Source organism: Rhinolophus sinicus, linkage group LG06 (genome assembly GCF_036562045.2).
Source record: "Rhinolophus sinicus isolate RSC01 linkage group LG06, ASM3656204v1, whole genome shotgun sequence".
Taxonomy (NCBI): Eukaryota; Metazoa; Chordata; class Mammalia; order Chiroptera; family Rhinolophidae; genus Rhinolophus; species Rhinolophus sinicus.
Window position 1 is genome coordinate 154,746,467 of NC_133756.1, and position 19,648 is coordinate 154,766,114.

Genomic DNA, 19,648 nt, shown 5'->3' on the forward strand with positions numbered 1-19,648 from the left:
CACTGATATGTGGTATATAAAACTGAAAACGACAAAGGGTCAAGACAAACAAATGAAGGAATAAAAACTCATAGACATAGACAATAGTTTAGGGGTCACCAGAGGGCAAAGGGGGAGGCAGTTCTAGAAGAGGGTAAACAGGGTCTAATATATGGTGATGGAAAGAGAATTGACTCTGGGTGGTGAACACACAATGTGAGATATAGATAATGTATCACAGAACTGTACACCTGAAATCTATGTAAATTTACTAATAATTGTCACCCCAATAAACTTTAATTTAAAAATAAATAAATAAGGAATTATTCCCTACAAGAAAAAAGAAATATGTGTATATTTTTCATAATTACTACCAATTATAATGCATTTACAAAAGCACATGGTCATTAACAAGTGGAACTTAGCATTCTTGAAAACTGAAAGAAATTATATGTCATGGATAATATACATATATATTTAAATTATATAAAGCAAAATTATAAACACTGGTGACGTTAATTTTTAACAGTTCAGTTTTTCCTTGTAGAGCCTTGTGTAGGTGAGACAAGAACATGGACAATTTTCTCTAAAACTTAGAAAAGACCAAATCTATGAATTGCTTAGTTTGGAAAGTTAGTGCTGGAGCCTTCCTTTCCCTCAGGCCCCTGGTTAGCTGTTTTAATGAGACCTAGTGATCTCAGAATCACTGGGAATTCCATTCTCCAACGGACCTGAGCCAAATATAAACACAAGTTAGGAAAGTAAGAGAAAGGGCTAGACTTCCTCTCCAAACCAGGTAGGTGTGGTTTTTGTGTTCTAACAAAGAAATTATAAATGCCTTTTCCATTTGGTTTCCAAAAACAGCAGCTCTCGGTACATGCTGTGAATGGAATGTAAAGAAAAATAATCCGCATCAAATCCATTCCAATTATTGAGATAAATAAAATAGAATTAGCCTATTCAACTCAACTGCCTCTCTTAAAATGATTAGCGGCTTTAGTCCATATTTCCTCAGGTTGCTATATTTAAAGTCTTCATATAATCATGTCCATAGAATTATGTAAATTGCAAGAGGTAATTTATTAAAAGAAATTCTTTAGAAATCTAAGATTGAGTAGGACAAACTATTGAATTTTGTTAAATCTGAGGGGAAAAGCAGCAATTTATTTGGCTCTGTTTCCAGAGCTAATTTTGTACTCAAAAACTTATATATTGTATATGATTGCAAAAGAAACACAGCGTGTGAAAGACAGTCCAGATGAAAATTACTGGTTATTAAAATTAATGAAAAAATATGGAACTGATGAAATAAGAAGAAACTCATCATCAAAGTAACATTTTGGTTTGTTTAAAAACAAAGTCAATCAAGGCAAAAACTAACTAAATGAAACTAAACCAAACAAGCAAAGAACCAAAGACTATTTTAGTCAAAAACTGTTTGTCTAGTATGTGAACAGATAGTCCAGTCTCTATTTTCTTCCTTCCTTCCTTCCTTCCTTCCTTCCTTCCTTCCTTCCTTCCTTCCTTCCTTCCTTCCTTCCTTCCTTCCTTCCTTCCTTCCTTCCTTCCTTCCTTCCTTCCTTCCTTCCTTCCTTCCTTCTTTCTTTCTTTCTTTCTTTCTTTCTTTCCTTCTTTTTACTTTGAATGTACAGCAAACAGAGAGTACCTATGGGGTGACAGGCAGTTTTTAGGTACTTTCCTATTTATTTCTCACAACTACCTCTTGAGGAAGGTTTATAGATGAGACTAAGTTAGGATAGGAAACTGAGAGTTAGACACAAAATCACAGCATAATGTGGTGGAAAGTGACTAGTCCTTTTCAACTTCTGGTGTTTCAGTAAAATGAACATAAAGCTCTTGTGTAGCATGGTTTGCAGTATTTCAGTTGTTATTAATAACTTACCACTTAACTTGTAGTGAATATAGAGATCAAGCCCATGTTTTTCTCACTCTATTTAATATCAGGGAACTATTACTTCTGAAGCATGGATTGGAGCATGCCCTATTCTAAATGTTCAGTGAAAATAGATTCAATCATCAAATTAATGTGAAGCATGTTCTATATTATTTTTCTCTTATTGGAAATTCCCAAACCATAGTAGCATATTATGTTTTCCTATAAGTACTGCAGTAAGAAGGCTTTCCTTAAACATCTTTTGACTAAGTGTTTCCCAAATATATCAGATATTGGAACCTTACTTTTCATGTATTTTGGGTTATATGATAAAGCCTAAATTAATTTAATGATATAACTTTTCCTGGGCAAAGGCCCTGATCCACATGTGATCTAATATGCCAAAAGCATATGCATTGTCCTGAAAATTGGACTGGAAACTCTGACTGCAGGGATTAAAACATAGTGGAGTTTCTGATTGAATCATAATGGAAAAAAATCTGATATGGACTAATTCAAGTTGGATAATAAGTGCCATAGGAAATCAGAGGATGAAATGATAAACATCTGTTGGAGTAGCAAAGAATGACTCCCTGGAACAAGTGAGTTTTAACAAATAAGTAATGTTTTCATGAGAAAAAAATGTTTGCTTTTTTTCACTTTCTATTCTAGACACGCCTGATTTTCATTTTTATGGATAATCTATAAATTTTATTAGTTAATATTGTATGTATTTATATATACATATATACACGTGTAAATACAACACAGACACACACATATAAATATATACATAAATATGTATATATTGTTTATTTGTTGTTTTATTGTTTAATGTAATTGTCATGTGTACTACTTGTCTAAGTTAAAAATATGTCATAGAGAATAATTTTACTAGATATGTCAAAAATTTACTTATTATATATCGAGTTTTTTTGCTCTTTGTTTAGAGATACTCTTCCTTAAAACATGAGGTCCTTGCCTTGTATTCTGGAATCCTGAATATACTGTTTCCTAAACTCCATTTCCCAAACTCTCTCTGTTTATATAAACATTCCTATTAGGACTGTCCAAAGGGATATTAATTTCTCCAGGGGTTATTATGTGGTGATAGTACCTGTTTATATCCCCTGGTAAGACTTTGATTCAACTCAGGTTTCGTATCAGGGTAACTTTTCATTCTTGCAATAACTGAATTCATTGTGGAGTAGTCGTCGTCGTAGTAGTAATTAAAATCATGCAGTTTTCTAAAGTTCCCAGTAGATTGAATTCATATATTCAAGCTATACAGTTTGGTTATTTTCTTTTCCCTCTTGTTCCCTGCAGATCGTTCATAGGGGCAGTCACATAAATGGCTGACAGAAATGTCAGTGTGATAACTGAATTTGTCCTCCTGGGGCTGACTGACAACCCTCAACTGAATATTGTTCTTTTTGTGCTGTTTCTCTTGATCTATCTCACAACTGTGGTGGGCAACATTTGGGTTATCATAATAATTCTGGCTAGTGCCCAGCTCCACTGTCCCAAATACTTTTTCCTTTGCCAGTTGGCTTTCTTGGATTTCTGCTATTCCTCCGTCTTTATTCCTAAAATATTGGTGAACTACATAGCAGGTCAGAAGGCCATCTCCTATCATGGTTGCCTCCTTCAGTATTCCTTGGTCAGCATGTTCCTGACCACTGAATGCTTTCTCCTGGCTGCAATGGCGTATGATCGGTATGTTGCCATTTGCCACCCACTTCACTACAAAGGTCTCATGACACCCACATTGTGCATCCACCTGGTGACTACTTCCTACCTGCTAGGTTGTGCTAACTCACTCATCCACCTGAGTGGCTTGCTCCGTCTCTCTTTCTGTGGGCCCAACATCATTAACCATTATTTCTGTGATATCCTATTGCTCTTTCAACTTTCCTGTTCTGACACCCAATACAGTGAGATTTTATTTATTGCTCTCTCTGGAATGACATCAGTGACTACCTTTCTGATAGTGGTTAGTTCCTATCTGGGAATCCTTCTCACTGTCCTGAAGATACAGTCTACAAGGAGCAGATATAAAGCCTTCTCCACATGTGCTTCCCATCTCACGGTAGTGACTCTCTTCTATGGCACAGTGATATTTACTTATCTGGGAACAAGCTCTGACTACCAACAGGATAGAACGAAAATCCTGTCCATGTTTTATACGCTTTTGATGCCAATACTAAATCTTCTGATATACAGTGTGAAAAACACAGAGGCCAAAGAAGCAATGAAAAGAATTATTATGAGAAAAATATTTGCTCAGTGACCATGAATTTTCAAGTAGAAGCAGTTAGGACATATTTATTGATGCTACCAGCAAGTATATTGTTAAATACCTGTGGGACTCGTTGGAGAGAAAAAGATGGTATTTTTAAGCATTTGAGAACATGGTCATTGGGCCAAAATCAAGACAACAGAAGCATACTAAATCAAATATAAGGTGTGAAATAAAAGGAAATGGACATTCTAAAATATTATAAAATTATTGATGAAGGCATTTTTTAGGGATACTATGAAAACTAGGAGGAACCCAGATGTCTTCAAATATGTTTTACTTAAGCTATAAATTCATAAGGTGAATTTTCTCAATAGTTTTAGGCTATAGTATAAAAGGACAACAAAATTTAACTTCTTAGATCTAGCAAGACCTTATTTATATACAAAGATAGTTTTTCCAACGATCACTGAAAGACCATAAGCCAAGAAAAAATTTTCCTGAAATTTTCCTCACCTGCTTCTGCACTTTGTGATAACCTTGTTTCTGATAAGACTTTTTGCTTTTTAAAATTAAACCAGTAATGCTAAGCAAGTAAGTCAGGCAGAAAAAGTTGAGAACCATATGATTTCACTCATATGTGGGATATAAACTGAAAGCAACAAATGAACAAGACAAACAAATACAAACTCATAGACACAGACAACAGTTTAGTGGTAACCAGTGGGTAAGGGGGGAGGGAGAGAAAGAAGAGGGTTAAAGAGAGTCAAATATTTGGAGATGGAAGGAGAACTGACACGGTGGTGAACACACAATGCAATATATAGATGACGTATTATAGGATTGTACACTTGAAATCTATGTAATTTTACTAACCATTGTCATCCCAATAAATTTAATTAAAAAATTAAACCTGTCATTTAATCTAATTTTATGTCATTTGAGTAAATGTTGTCTCTTTGTTTAAATTTATAACCAGCCTGGAGATATGAGTTTGATTTTGTTGCTATTAAACGCCTTTGTTAGCAGTGCAATGCTGATAATAATCTATATCTATGTATCTATATCTATTTCTGTATCTATATCTCTATCAATCTGTCTCTTTCCTTATACAGTTTGTATGATAAGATTAAGGTATTAAAGTGTTGGATTTTACTTTAATTCACCGTGGTCAAATAATACTGGATTAATATCTATTACATATTTAAATGTTCCAATTTGTTTAAGTTCTTTGTCAGGGGAAAGCAACAGGATAATAAAAACATATTATGTAGAGAAATATGGAATTGAAAGGGTCAGTGTGCACATTATATTTGCCTCTTATTGTTGAAAAAATGTCATGAAGAAAGGAAAGAAGGGGTTAGATTTGTCTTACAGGGTTTGAAGGAATACAATTGTAAGAATTTTGAAATTTTTGAACTAAATGCATTTGAAAAGCAAAGAAATGTATCTGGACTACTTAGAAGCTGTATAAAAACATGTTTTGAGGCAATGTAATGAGGTTTTACAATATATAATATCCCAAGATTGAGAGAGATGAAAAGAAGATAAAGATTACCCGGAAGATTCAAGCCAAAGATGCACAACTTGGTGAGACTTTGAAGGGAGCAGTTGGAGCATCGGATGGTTATGTGTGTTAGCTGCCAAGGGTCATTCCTAAATTGGCTTTCTGCTGATGACTATTACATACACTATAACTTATGAATTTCGAAGGGCTGATAATGACGTCTTTTGACACCAGGTTCTTTTTTCAGCATCATAGGAATTTATAATTGAATAGGACCTTGTAATCTGTTCTTCTGATGACAAAACCAAGCACTGAAGAGAGGGGGGAAAAGGCTATACATTATATATATATTAATTAGGCCTCATTAGTCCTTGGGTAATTAGTGGCATTTGCAATTTCAGTCCAGTTCTCTTTTTACTGCACATGGTATAACAAAGTAATATGTTTCATAAGTTAGCTAAGATAACCAAGAAAGCCTGAGTGACAGATACATTTATACTTTATTAGACATCTGATCATTTTATATCTCACCCAAGAAAAATAGTTTCCTTTATCCTGTATGTGCTTCACATTTCTCAACCTCACCATTTTAAACTAATCCCACCACTGTCCCTGCACTCAATTTCTATTCTTACACTATTTTCTACTGGATAAAAGTGTTTTGATACACTCAGTCACACAATGCAAAGACATAGCAAGTGAGTCTAGGTTCATCTCTCTTACTTTACCCAAATATTTATTGGATAACTTATTGTTGATTCTGTTTCCCAAAGACCCTTAAAATAAGTTTTCTCTTCTTTCTTCATCATCACTGCTGCTGTCTCTGTTCAGGCCCCCATGTTCTCTAATCCGAACTGTTGATACAGCCTCCTAACTTCTTACCTTCCAGCCTGTCTAGTTCCCTTTAATGTATCACCATTTTTACGGTCATAACGCTTTCCTTACTGCTATATATTTTCTCTCCTTTTAATAAGTCCAAATTCCTTGGACTGCTTATACAGTTTCAATTTTGTATCTACTCCTGTTGCCACTCCATTCCCCAACCCCATACTTTAGATTCCCTATGTAATAAATGGCTTACTTCCTTCAATTCACCCTGACTTAAATTCTTTTCTTCTTGTCCCTGCATATGTCTGTCATCTTGTTTAGAAAATTTTCCCTATAATACAATAATCATTCTCAAAGACCAAGAATATGAATTCCCACCTCTCTAAAGATTTTCTTGATAATTTCCTTGAGAAAAGTGGATTCTTTCCTCCATTGTTTTATTGTTAGACATTGCAGTGTAAAAATGGATTGTAAATTTTTGTTTTCACTTCTTACTCCTCTTCTGGGCTGCATCTTATTCAACTTCATAGTTCTCAATAAAATATTTCAGCTTTCTTTTCATATTTCTTTTTATTCATAGTTAAGAAAACATTTGTTTGACCTGATTATATAGAGTCCACTAAAATAGTCAAACAAGATGCAGAAAATTGCTATGTAGATGAATTTGGTGATTGCCAAACCTCAATGAGAGCCTACACCATGTTTTCCTTGTGATGTCAAAATATTTATCAGCTGATGAACACCTCTAGAGGAAAGTTAGTTACTGGGCACAGGTCAATGCATGATACAGGGAATATGGGTTTTATCTAAGGCTAGTCTAACACTGATCATGATATACAATGGAATTTTGGTCATAAAATGAGGATTAGATATTGAATATACAGTATAATTATGCAAATGTATAGGTACACAGATAAGCATATGTACAAAGTAAAATGATAGGAAGAAATTCATCAAAATGTTATAACATTTTGGACATATTTTCATTTTATTCCTTGAACTCTGTTGCCTTCTATTTTTTCTAATAAACATATTTTATGATACGATCACATTTTTAAATATAAAAATGTTTCATTGTGAAAAATGAATTATTTAATCTCAGACGGTTTCAGTCACAGAGTAATTAAGTGTGACTCTAGAAATAGCTTCGCCACCAACGCAATAAAAAATTTAGAGGATCGCAGAAGAAGACCAAACCAGGCTCTTCATTGTATGGCTTCTAAAGGAAAAAGCAACTGTTTCCTCAAAACCTAACATAGCTGCATTTATTTTGTCCTTGAACATTTGACCTTGGAAAATATGCCAAGCAATCTTCCTTGGAATCTGGTCCCCAAGGATGATCAACTGTTGCATTATCACCAATCCCCAGTACATGGAGTGCCCTGGAATTATCAGCATGAGAGACAATTATATTCTGCTCCATTTATAGTCACAGAAACTCTCTGATATTACTTTTAGACAAAACTTCCTGGCACATTTTACCAAAACCCTAACAAAAAAATTATTTTTTAATTTATTTTTACCTCAAAATAAACCAGGATGAATGCACAAAATGTACACTGAATTTATCTTGAAGAATATAAATATTATATTACAGAAATTTTCAACTCAAATGGTTTTCATATTTTATTTCTGAGAAAAACTTGAGGTTGACAACTTTCTAGACAAATACTATTGAAAGAAATTTTGTTTGTTTGTTTGTTTTTCACCAACTTTGGCTCTTAGTAAGTATTATTCTCAAAATTAGAGGGTTTTAGTTAGTATCAAATAGAATGGCAACATTTTCAGAAGAGAATGCATACACATTATCCCTTAGACCTTACCCTAAGTAAAGCCAGGATTTGTGAAACTGGAAACATAGAGTTGATGGCATTAAAGTCTGCAAGCAATGTACATATTTTAGAAATATATTTTTGAAAGTATTTTAATTTTGAATGCACATATTAGGAAAACATATATTTTGGAAATTAATACTAATATGTGGTAAATAATGTAAATACACCCTACTAAAGTCCCCTAAGTTTGAAATTTATTTGTCATTAGTATTAAATAATATTCAAAACAAAAGGACAATAAATGATGCATTAAAATCTATCTTGGTAGAATCACAGAATCAACATTCAATAGCTTTGGTTCTGAATTAGTTACTTAAACTGTGCCCTTTTTCTTATCCAAAAAATGTAGCTAATAGTAACACCTATGGAATAATATTCTCATGTGAAGTAAATACATTAATAAAGGGAAGCAATTAGAACAGTGTTAGACTCATTCTAATTTTGCAGTATGTTAGGTTTTATTAGTATTATTTCATGCCCAAAGGTCAATTCATGTCTACTACTATATTTGACAAGCAAATTAGTTATTATCCCACCATAACCTGTAAACCACTCATTATTATCAATTTCTAAAAATATTAAACTAATAAAAGTATACCAGGTTGTTTATATAAATGGTGTCATATACTACATACTTGTATACACAAACCTTTTCTTGAGTCATTCCATTGATAAGTATCAATTTTATTTCTCAACAATTTAAAACAGTTGAACACAATGGATAGAAGGAATAACACAAATGTACCTGACTCATCCTTATGGGATTAACAGATTCTGAAGATCCAAACTAATACAATCAATATCACCATATATTACATGTATGTATATATGTGTGTGTGAGAGAGTGAAGTAAGAAGCAAATGGATGACAGGTTTTGTTTTTTTTGCATACATGGAAACTGCACAGGTGGAGGTAAGACTTTTTGATATGGAGACTATGTACATCATTATTAATTTATTTCAATTTAATGGTTAGTGTGAAAAATATACTTTATTGATCCACCCATTTTTACCAAACACTCTTTTCATTGCCTCTTTTACATCTTTGTTCCTCAAACTGTAGATGATGGGATTCAGCGCGGGAATCACAATGGAGTAAAATGTCGACACTATCATGTCGTGGTCCAAAGCGTAGCTGGAACTTGGTCTCACATACATGAAGAGGATGGTTCCATGGTAAATGGACACTCCAGTTAGGTGAGAGCCACATGTAGAAAAGACTTTTCTCCTCCCCTCAGCAGAACGCATCCTCAGAATGGCCGACAGAATGAAACCATAGGAGATCAGGACGATCAGGATAGTGACTATCTCAATAGAGCCCACAAAGCAGAAGAGGAGAAGCTGGTTTGTGTGCGTGTCAGAGCAAGAGATAGCAAGGAGAGGAGGGATGTCACAAAAGACATGTCTGATTTCATTGGATGCACAGAAGGAGAGGCTAAATGTAGCCACTGTGTGTATGGAAGCGTGCAAAATGCCACCAACATAGGAGGCGATGATGAGCGGCACGTAGACTCTGGGTGACATGCTAACTGAGTACAGGAGAGGGTTGTAGATTGCTACATAGCGATCATATGCCATTGCAGCCAAGAGAAAACACTCTGTGGTCCCAAAAGTAACAGCGAGAAACATCTGTGTTGCACATCCAAGGAGTGAAATTGTTTTATTCTTTGACATAAAATCTGCTAACATATTGGGGGTAATTACTGAGGAAAAGCAGGCATCCACAGATGATAACACACTCAGAAAACAGTACATGGGGTTGTGAAGCCGAGAATCCCCAATGACCAATACAACCATTCCTAAATTTCCTATCAGAGTAAACAGGTAAACTGCTAGGAACAGGAGGAATAACATGAAGTGCAGTTCAAGCTTGTCTGTGAAGCCCGTCAGTACAAATATAGTAACTTCAGTGACATTCTTCATGTTGACACCCCATGAAGAAACTTGAAGGTATTCATAAAATTATAATTCATATTGCTATGATAAAAAAGGAATATTGTAACTCAGGGAAAGTGAACTATGTCTTCATGTTTATTTCTTGTCAATGCATAATTTCCCAGCAGCAGTTCCGGAGTCACTGACAAGACAGTGGGTCAAAGATTGATGACACTCACTACAGAATCAAATGGAAGATTTAGGTTTTAACTCACTGGCTCAATTCATGTCATTTATAAAATCATCAAGTCAAATGGTTAATTACCCACTGAATTCTATTAGCTATTTTCCTATTAAGTCACATTAAAACACAAATGAACAGCTAAAACAATTCCTTATGTAATTATGACATTCATATTTATCTCAAAACAATAAAATAAATATTGAAGGGCAAAATATATTAAAGTTAAACCTTTAAAATAACTTTAAATGTGTAGAATGTGTTGAATTAAGTTTGTTTGACAGACTAACAACCTAATGAATTGTATGTAATATTTTATGACTCATTCTCTCTAAAATTTTCCAACTCCATTAAGGCATTCTGAAAAGGAATAAGCGATATTTATTTTGAAGAACATGGATCATGAGTGAATATAAAATTGTATGACAGTTTATGTTTCATTCAATTTGTTTTCAAATACTTAGCATTATATTGTACTTTTGGGGTAAATATTTGGTCATTTGTATTGTTTTTGGAAATCTAAATTCTCAATAATCTATGTGGTTTTCTACTCAAAATTCTGTGGTGAAAATGGGAGAATAATAAGAAGTATAATTTTTTTCAGAGTATTACACTTGGTTATATATTGTTGATTTTGGATCCAGTGGAATAACAACTAGGTAACTATTACCTAAAATTAACAATTAAATAACTTTATAAAGATCAGTAATTAAAAATATAACAGCAAAAAAAAAAATCATTGCACTTAGACATAAAACTTGATGTTTAAGAGTAAAAACCCAGCAATAAATCAGAAGTTATAGAAAAAAATCTTTCCTGAATAGCCCTATGGTTAATCAAATTAGGAGTCAAAACCTTAACCCGAATCTGAATGTGAATTTCCATTATTAGTCCATAATATAACAGGATAGATTTTATTCAAGTTATTTATTTCATTTTTATATGTCCACCCATAGAAAATTGAGTCAGTGTCAAGGGCACACAATCTGCTGCAAATAATATTCTGTATGTTTTTTTAAATTCTCATGCAAGTCAAGGTCCAGTTTCAGCATATTAACATGATCCCATCAGTTAAACAAAATATGATCTTTGATGTACTTGGATATCTTTTAAGCCGTTGAGACTAGAGAAACATTATGAACTCAGCAGTTATATGAAATGGCTCTACATTACATAGCTAGAAAAACAACAGAATTATTTATTATTTTCCTCATTATATGAAAATATAAGTCCCCAGATAGTTGACTTAGGTGAAATGTTTTCTTGCCTTCTACTGATAAATTTCCTGACTGTTTTACTTTGAGCAGGTCTGTCTTCTTCCATCAGAAAAATGAAAACGTACACTCTATTCGGAGCATTCTCATTACGCCTACAAATGTAAATTCAATATTTTCTGTTTTCTTTGTTTTATTCCAGGAAGGATTGTTTTTCAATTCTTAGGCAGACTCTGCATAAATCAGATTGTGATGAATCCACCCATACAATAGGCAACAATCAAAGGGTTTAGTACTGAGGATGTCATAACATATCTCACCATGATATTTTAAGTCTCACCTCCTAAAATATTCTGCAAATGATCTGAAATTTTCTCCTACCTGTAGAACAGCAAATACATGTTTAAGTACATTATGAATATGGTTCGTTTAGATTGCCTATATCTACTTACTCAACTTTGATAAAACCCACAGGAAATGCCCTAAGGGAAATATGCCCCAATTATCTTCTGGTTTAAAATAGCAACATGAGGATTTCCTCACTAACAAAAAAGTAAACGGTCTGGAATAATGTACTACATATTGATATTTATAAAATGAATGAAGTTATTTGTCTCTGGTTTAAAATGATGTCTTAAGGGAAAAAACCACATGTATTTTGACACCAGATAAGAAATTAAGATGTGAGATATACTCATATCATACCTCTGACACTGGGTTAACACTAACTTCTCCGAGAACCAATGTCCTTATCCTGACAGAATAAGCCATGTTATATTGCAACAATCAGTAAATGTAAAGTATAACAATGTAAGACCACAATATACCTCTTGTAGAAGCTAGCAGATGCATTTACAGTCAATCAAATTCATTACACTTTTACTCTGTTTAAATTATTAAAATGTTGTGGTTTAAAGGAATGAAGTATATATTTGAGCTTATTGGAAGATTATTGTTCAAAGTAAGAAAAGCCCCCAAAATATCATAAAAATGTGGAGGAAACATCAAAAGTTTAAAGCTCTGTAGAACCTTATAAGTCATGTAATTTTGTGATTCATGAATATTAATCTATTTTTTATTCAGATTAATTTTTTAAAAATCTATTGATCAATCAATCAATAAATAGATACACACACAAACAATTAAGATGTGCATCGGCATGCTTAGGACCAAAATAGAAAAATATACATTGATAGACAGGAAAGCCCGGCAAAATTTTTCTTTTTCTTCAGTTTTCCAGAATTTCCCCATGTCTATCTTTTCACCAATGCCACATTCTCTTGATTTTAGCTTTGTGGTATATCTTGAAATCAGATTATGAGTCCTTTATTCTTCTTTTTCAAAATTGCTTTGGCTACCTTAGTTCCTTTGATTTTTTTTAAATAAATTGTAGAATTACCTTGTCAATTTCTCCAAAAAAAAAAAAAAAAGCTTATTTAATTTTAAGTAGAGTTGTATTGAATATATAGGTCGTTTGGGATTGCATTTTGTTAACAGACCCTTGGTTCACAATTGGGCTTCCTATCAGTTTCTTTCTCTCTCTCTCTCTCCCCGCCCCTTCTTTCCTTCTTTCCTTCTTTTAAAATTCAGATTCCATGACCAACATCCCCTATCTACTAATTTAGAATCAATAAGTATAGAGATTAAGCATCTACGTATTTTTCACAATTTAAAAAATAATTTAATTACCTAGTCTAGGTCTATTCTATAGATTGGTATACAGTAGTACCTCGGTTTTCAAGCATCTCAGTTGACGAACATTTCGGTTTAGGAATGTCCTAAATTTTATGGATCTATGGTATCATTAGATAGTAAAATTCATGTTACATTTGCAGTTTTAGGGGTTGATTTTAAAGGTCTGGAATGGATTAATCCATTTGCCTTACTTTCTATGGGGAAACCATGTCTCGGCTTCCAAACATTTCAAAACTCGAATGGTCTTCCGGAACGGATTACCTTCGAACACTGAGGTACCCCTGTATTCATATCTTATCTCCTCTATTAAATACTTAAAGAGCTTCAATGTATCTCTCATACTTAAGAGTGTATCACATTAAAGTTAAATAAATATAGTAATTTTTATTAAAGGATTGTGAATTCTGTCATAGTTTATGCTTTCAGATTATTTCATTATCTACATGTTTTAATTTTGAGAGAAGTAAACAGGTGATATTCCCAGGAAGAGGAAACTGGATTTCAGAGAATTTCAGTCATCAACCCAGTGGTGCATAGCTAGTTAGTATCAGAGCTAGGTTTAGGTTCTGTATCGTTCAATTTCTTTTCCAGTCCTAATGAAATTCTTTTTCCACTGAAGGATCATTTTACACCAGAGGCCGAAGTGCATTCATGTATAATCATTGTGATCATATAGTTTATTGCTCCAGAACCATTCTCTTGTTTATGATGGAAAAAACCACTAACTTGTTACTTTTCTGTCCCTGAAGAGATTTAGTAGGTTTTCTCCTTGGAGTATCCCTGTGGACTTCAAGAAGAGCTTGAAAACATGGTGTAACAGTTAAAATGCTTAGTATTCATAGCATTCCTTAATTGAGGGAGTTCACTTCCACAGGTAAGAAGAAAGGTTTTTCATCACTTAAAAATTATATCAGAAGTTATAGCCTTGAATCTCAAACGAGATTATATGCTTTCATATTTAATTCTGAGATAGAAATTTCTAGTTTGCACAGAGTTGAATTAAAAATTGAATGACAGAATTCCAGAGAAATCTCAGGAATAATAAGAAAGACTCAACATATTTATTTCAATAGATTTGTAATTTAGAAATTTGATTTAATTTCCTTAATGGAAGATAACAGAACAAAGGTAGTAGAAATAAGGGGCTATATTTCAAATTTAGGAAAATGATTAAATGGAGAGAAAATGATCACCCAACCATTGAGTATATGCCATTTTGGGATCATACTCTTTTTTCACGTAGGGATATAAATGAACTTTAAATTTATTTTACTAGTTAATTGATCTAGAAAGCACTTCAGATTTTTAAAAAAATATATAAAGGTCTGCTTAAGCTTGTGGCTTTATAAAAGAATTCAAATACATGAGCATGTTATTTTATGCTGTTTCTAGGAGATAACATTTCCAAATTTATGGCATATCACAATGAGTCTGCGATATGATCAAGTGAAAACAGCTTAAAGTTTAGAGACAGAGAAACCTGGACTTGAATCCCATTTCTGCTAGTAACTAACTGTGTGAACTTGACTAAGTTATAGGTCAGGCTGGTTATCAGTTTTCTCATTTATACAAGGACTCTGAATTAGTTTGTAGGTTGCTATATGGATTACACAAAATAATGTGCACAAAATTTCTAACTCTTAGTAGCCATTTAATAACATGTTGGAGCTGCTATCATAGCTTTCCTTCTTCCCTAGCTTAGTGTTTATGATACTGTGCTCGTGGATATATGGTACTTTATATTTCTGACTGTATGAGGGTTGAGAAACTCATATGATTTTAGTTTTCAAGAATGATCATGTCTTGTTATAATTTGAGATCTATATATTTGTCTTTCTAACCTCTATCAGTTAGACGTAAATACAATCAACTCTAATGTCCTTAAATACTAGTTGACAGAAGTGCCTGTTTGAAGAGTATCATCGAAATAGATAAACCCCATATTTCTATCATTCCTCCAATTTCCTACAGTGAAGTAGATAATTGCCCTAATGGGAAATAATTTGAATTAGAATATAGCTTCATTCATAAACCATCTTCTTGCATTGCAGATAAAGTCAGAGAAATAAAAAGTTATGAGAAAATCATTACGGACAAAATTATCAGAGGCATTTAAGCAAGCATATTATTATCTTATTGTCATGCCCGGAGTCAGAATGTAATGGCAGGATGTATTTTTAAGGTGCTTTATGCCATAGAATATCGGGATTCACTTAGTTTCATCTCATAAGAAAGGTATGTAAATATATCTTAAGTGACATGTAACAAACATATGTATAACTAAAAGAAGAAATACTTAGCTTCTGGTTTGGTGTCCTTCCATTACTCAGCACTTTGAAGAAAAACTGATTTTAGAACTCCATAGTAATATTTTGTAGTTAAATAAAATTTGGAAGTCATACTTCATATGTATGCATCATTCACATATAATTAAAACACTTTAATTTAGTAAGCATATTTTAATGCATCTCATAAAGAAACACTGTGTAATGACACCATGTTTATGTAGTTTAACAAGATATGCCTGAAATTTGGTCAATCCTAGTTATTCTTTCGTTTGGAGGCATAACTTTTCAAAAGTTACACTGTCACTGGGTGCTAAATCTGAGATTTTAATACAGGGTTTTAGAATCCAAATATAATGTTTTTAATCTCCCACAATTGTATTATCTCAGACACATCAATTAAGTACTGGTTAGAATTGTAATGTGGCTGAAATTGCTCCTGTGCATACCAGTCAATATGTATTTTCCGATGGATGAGAGAAATGAATTTTTGTAAGGTCTACATAATATATTAATACATATTATATTATTAATTACTGGTTGTACAAGTTATTTTATTAATGTAACTATTCAAACTATATTAAAATTATTATAAGACATTTGTTTGTGTGTGTTCTCAAGAGTAGTGTGAGTTGTCTGTATTTACACAGAAGTTAAAATTAAGCTTAATTATATTTTCTACTCTGGAATTCTCAAGGATTAAAAAAGCATTTTGGGGGGTTGGTATTCCCACATTTAAAAAGCTATTTATTCACTGTGTTTTAAAAATCTTCCACATAAATTTGGGAATAATTTTCTGGAAAAATAAAGATGTGTAGCTTTCTTCTTTTAAGAATAGTATTAAGTTGAGTTTCTCATTCCTTCTTGATGTATGGACATCTCAATAGGACAAAAAAATGTACTGTGTTTCATGTCACAAATATAAATCTTGTTTACATCCCTGACCCTATACATTCCAGATTATCACTCCTTTAAATACATTTTGGTCTATGACACACTGAAGGAAAAACAAGAATGGCAGTGTTGAAGTCTTGCTCCTAAATGTGGTAGACTCAATGTTTAATTTTGTTTCAGGCATGAAACTCAGTCCAGATACAGATGATTCTTCATCATCTTCAACTTTTTTTAATAGACTTTCCTTTTTTCTTATTCCACTAAGTGAATCTGATGGCATAAGAAAGTATAAGAAATAAATATTACTTTGTGGCTTACGTAGTGATTTTACTTTCTTAGCAATAGCTTCTATAATCTATTATTGAGTAATTTTTATTTTACAATAATTTTAGAGACTCCTTAAGAAACCATAATATATTAAAGAAATAGTCACGATTTATTTTTGACAAAAATATGTCTTAAAAATAAGCCCAAGGACTTTGCACGGATGAGTATATGAATAGAGAAAAATGTTACAATGGTGTTGTTAAATTTAGAAAAACATTAACAGTATATTAGATTATGCAGGCCTAAATGGATAACTTGGTGATATGTATATCAAGAAATAAAACTGAAAAACCAAACCAAACCAGTGTTCAGTTATCATTTTCATACAAGTTGTATCTACTGTGTTTCACCGAAAATAAGTCATAGCCGGACAATCAGCTCTAATGCATCTTTTGGAGCAAAAATTAATGTAAGAGCTGGTCTTATTTAATTATATAATATATAATAGCGGGTCTTATATTAATTTTTCCTCCAAAAGACGCATTAGAGCTGATTGTCTGGCTAGATCTTATTTTCTGGGAAATGGGATACGAAGAATAAGATCTGTTGTTTGTTGACCAAGGTTATAGAAGGACTAGTGGAATGGGATAATCACCAAAACAGAGGATATACCGTGGTTTGGTCAGAAAAGGCTGCCCCATGTGACAAGTTGAAATGTAAGTCTATCCCATTTTCTGGTCATCTAAGAACATTTTAAAATTAAATAATCTGTACATTGTTTTTGTCAAGTACAACCCAATTATCATTTATAAACAATCTTGTTGATATGAGTGTGGTTGCTTTCATTTTAACAGTTGTAAACACTAAGGAAAGGCATTTTATGCACAGTAGAAAATCTAAGATTAGTACTCAGATGTGTACTTTCTACTACAATACTTTTGGATTTCAAATTCCTATATTCATTCATCATTGTAAACTTGAAGATGATGGAATATGAAATCAGATGGTTGTAAATTTGACAGAAAAGAAACTGAAAATTAAACAACATAAATTGGGTTTCTTTTAACATGACAAATTTAGCCAACCACTTAATAAAAAATTTCATTAATTTAACAGGATAACGCATTCACTTGGACCCAGCTTCTTCATCACTGCCTATTCCTTCACTGCCAAGGATTTCAATATGCCCTTCTAAGAAGCAACCAAGAGGGTATAATAGAGTGGATGCTATTTTCAAAAATATTACTTCAAAACCTACAAATAAAAATGAAAATGTCACAGTTGACATCAGATTTAGATTTAAACAGGATTCAGATGAAAAATGTAACTGAAGTCACTGTGTTTATATTGATGGGCTTCACAGATGGTTTTGAGGTACAAGTCTTCCTATTTTTACTTTTTCTAGCAATCTATCTTTTTACTCTGATAGGAAATTTGGGAATGGTTTTATTGGTCATTGGGGATTCTCGGCTCCACAATCCTATGTACTATTTTCTGAGTGTGTTGTCATTCTTGGATGCCTGTTATTCTTCAGTTGTCACCCCAAAAATGTTAGTCAATTTCCTGACAGAGAATACAGTCATTTCCTATCTTGGATGTGCAACACAGATGTTTCTCTTTGTTACTTTTGGGACCACGGAGTGCTTTCTCTTGGCTGCAATGGCATATGATCGCTATGTAGCAATCTACAACCCTCTCCTGTACTCAGTCAGCATGTCACCCAGAGTCTACGTGCCGCTCATCATCGCCTCCTATGTTGGTGGCATTTTGCACGCTTCCATACACACAGTGGCTACATTTAGCCTCTCCTTCTGTGCATCCAATGAAATCAGACATGTCTTTTGTGACATCCCTCCTCTCCTTGCTATTTCTTGCTCTGACACGCACACAAACCAGCTTCTCCTCTTCTACTTTGTGGGCTCTATTGAGATAGTCACTATCCTGGTTGTCCTGATCTCCTATGGTTTCATTCTGTCGGCCATTCTGAGGATGCGTTCTGCTGAGGGGAGGAGAAAAGTCTTTTCTACATGTGGCTCTCACCTAACTGGAGTGTCCATTTACCATGGAACCATCCTCTTCATGTATGTGAGACCAAGTTCCACCTACGCTTTGGACCACGACATGATAGTGTCGACATTTTACACCATTGTGATTCCCGCGCTGAATCCCATTATCTACAGTTTGAGGAACAAAGATGTAAAAGAGGCAATGAAAAGAGTGTTTGGTAAAAATGGGTGGATCATTAAAGTATCTTTCTACAGTAAAAAATAAATTTTAAAAAATTCAGAGTGATGTTCTGTGCCTCAGTATTGATAAGATATGATGAAAATATTTTGTTGTAGTTTATTAATCTATTTTTGTTTTTCTGGATATTTTAAAATAGAGCTTATAGTCAACTCTCTACCTATGCTGTCTTTAGATGTAAAAAAATAGTGCTATCATCAATTTGCTCCTTAATATATTCCCACTGATATATGTATACACACATATATGTACATGGATGCTGATACTGATTGAGGTAACACCAGTGCACACACAGAGACATATATGTACGTAATCTTTACTTTAGAATGTTTACATTGTTTCCTTTCATCGCCATGCAATGGAATATATAGGCTCCAATAGTTGCAATTATGAATAACAGTATAATTTTGCCTGACTGAGCTTGATCAAATACCAAACTACATTCCATGAAGTCATTGGTATCTGACTCCACTTTAAAGCACTCTGTTCCATCCTCAGATCCATGCGTTGGCAGCAATCCAATCACAGCCTGTGGTTCAGGGACCACAGAAAACGTGTTCAAATTCTAGTGTCATTACCATGATGTTTGTGAAGATGCATTTCTCCCCATTTTGTTATTTCACCCAGAGCGTAGACATTAAACCCATCTTTA

At 33.3% G+C, this 19,648-nt stretch overlaps 2 protein-coding genes across 2 annotated transcripts; one reads left to right on the plus strand and one right to left on the minus strand.

Annotated features, from left to right (window-relative positions):
- Positions 1–4,578: 4,578 nt before the first annotated feature.
- LOC141572461 (olfactory receptor 5T17-like) lies at positions 4,579–10,204 on the minus strand. The gene is made up of 2 exons (XM_074337159.1): positions 9,302–10,204; positions 4,579–4,581 (listed from the first exon to the last, which is right to left on the minus strand). The coding sequence occupies exons 1-2, from the start codon at positions 10,202–10,204 to the stop codon at positions 4,579–4,581; spliced, it is 906 nt and encodes a 301-aa protein (XP_074193260.1).
- Positions 10,205–18,024: 7,820 nt separating this feature from the next.
- On the plus strand, positions 18,025–19,023 carry LOC109439445 (olfactory receptor 5T1). The gene has a single exon (XM_019719754.2). The coding sequence runs from the start codon at positions 18,025–18,027 to the stop codon at positions 19,021–19,023; it is 999 nt and encodes a 332-aa protein (XP_019575313.2).
- Positions 19,024–19,648: the final 625 nt, after the last annotated feature.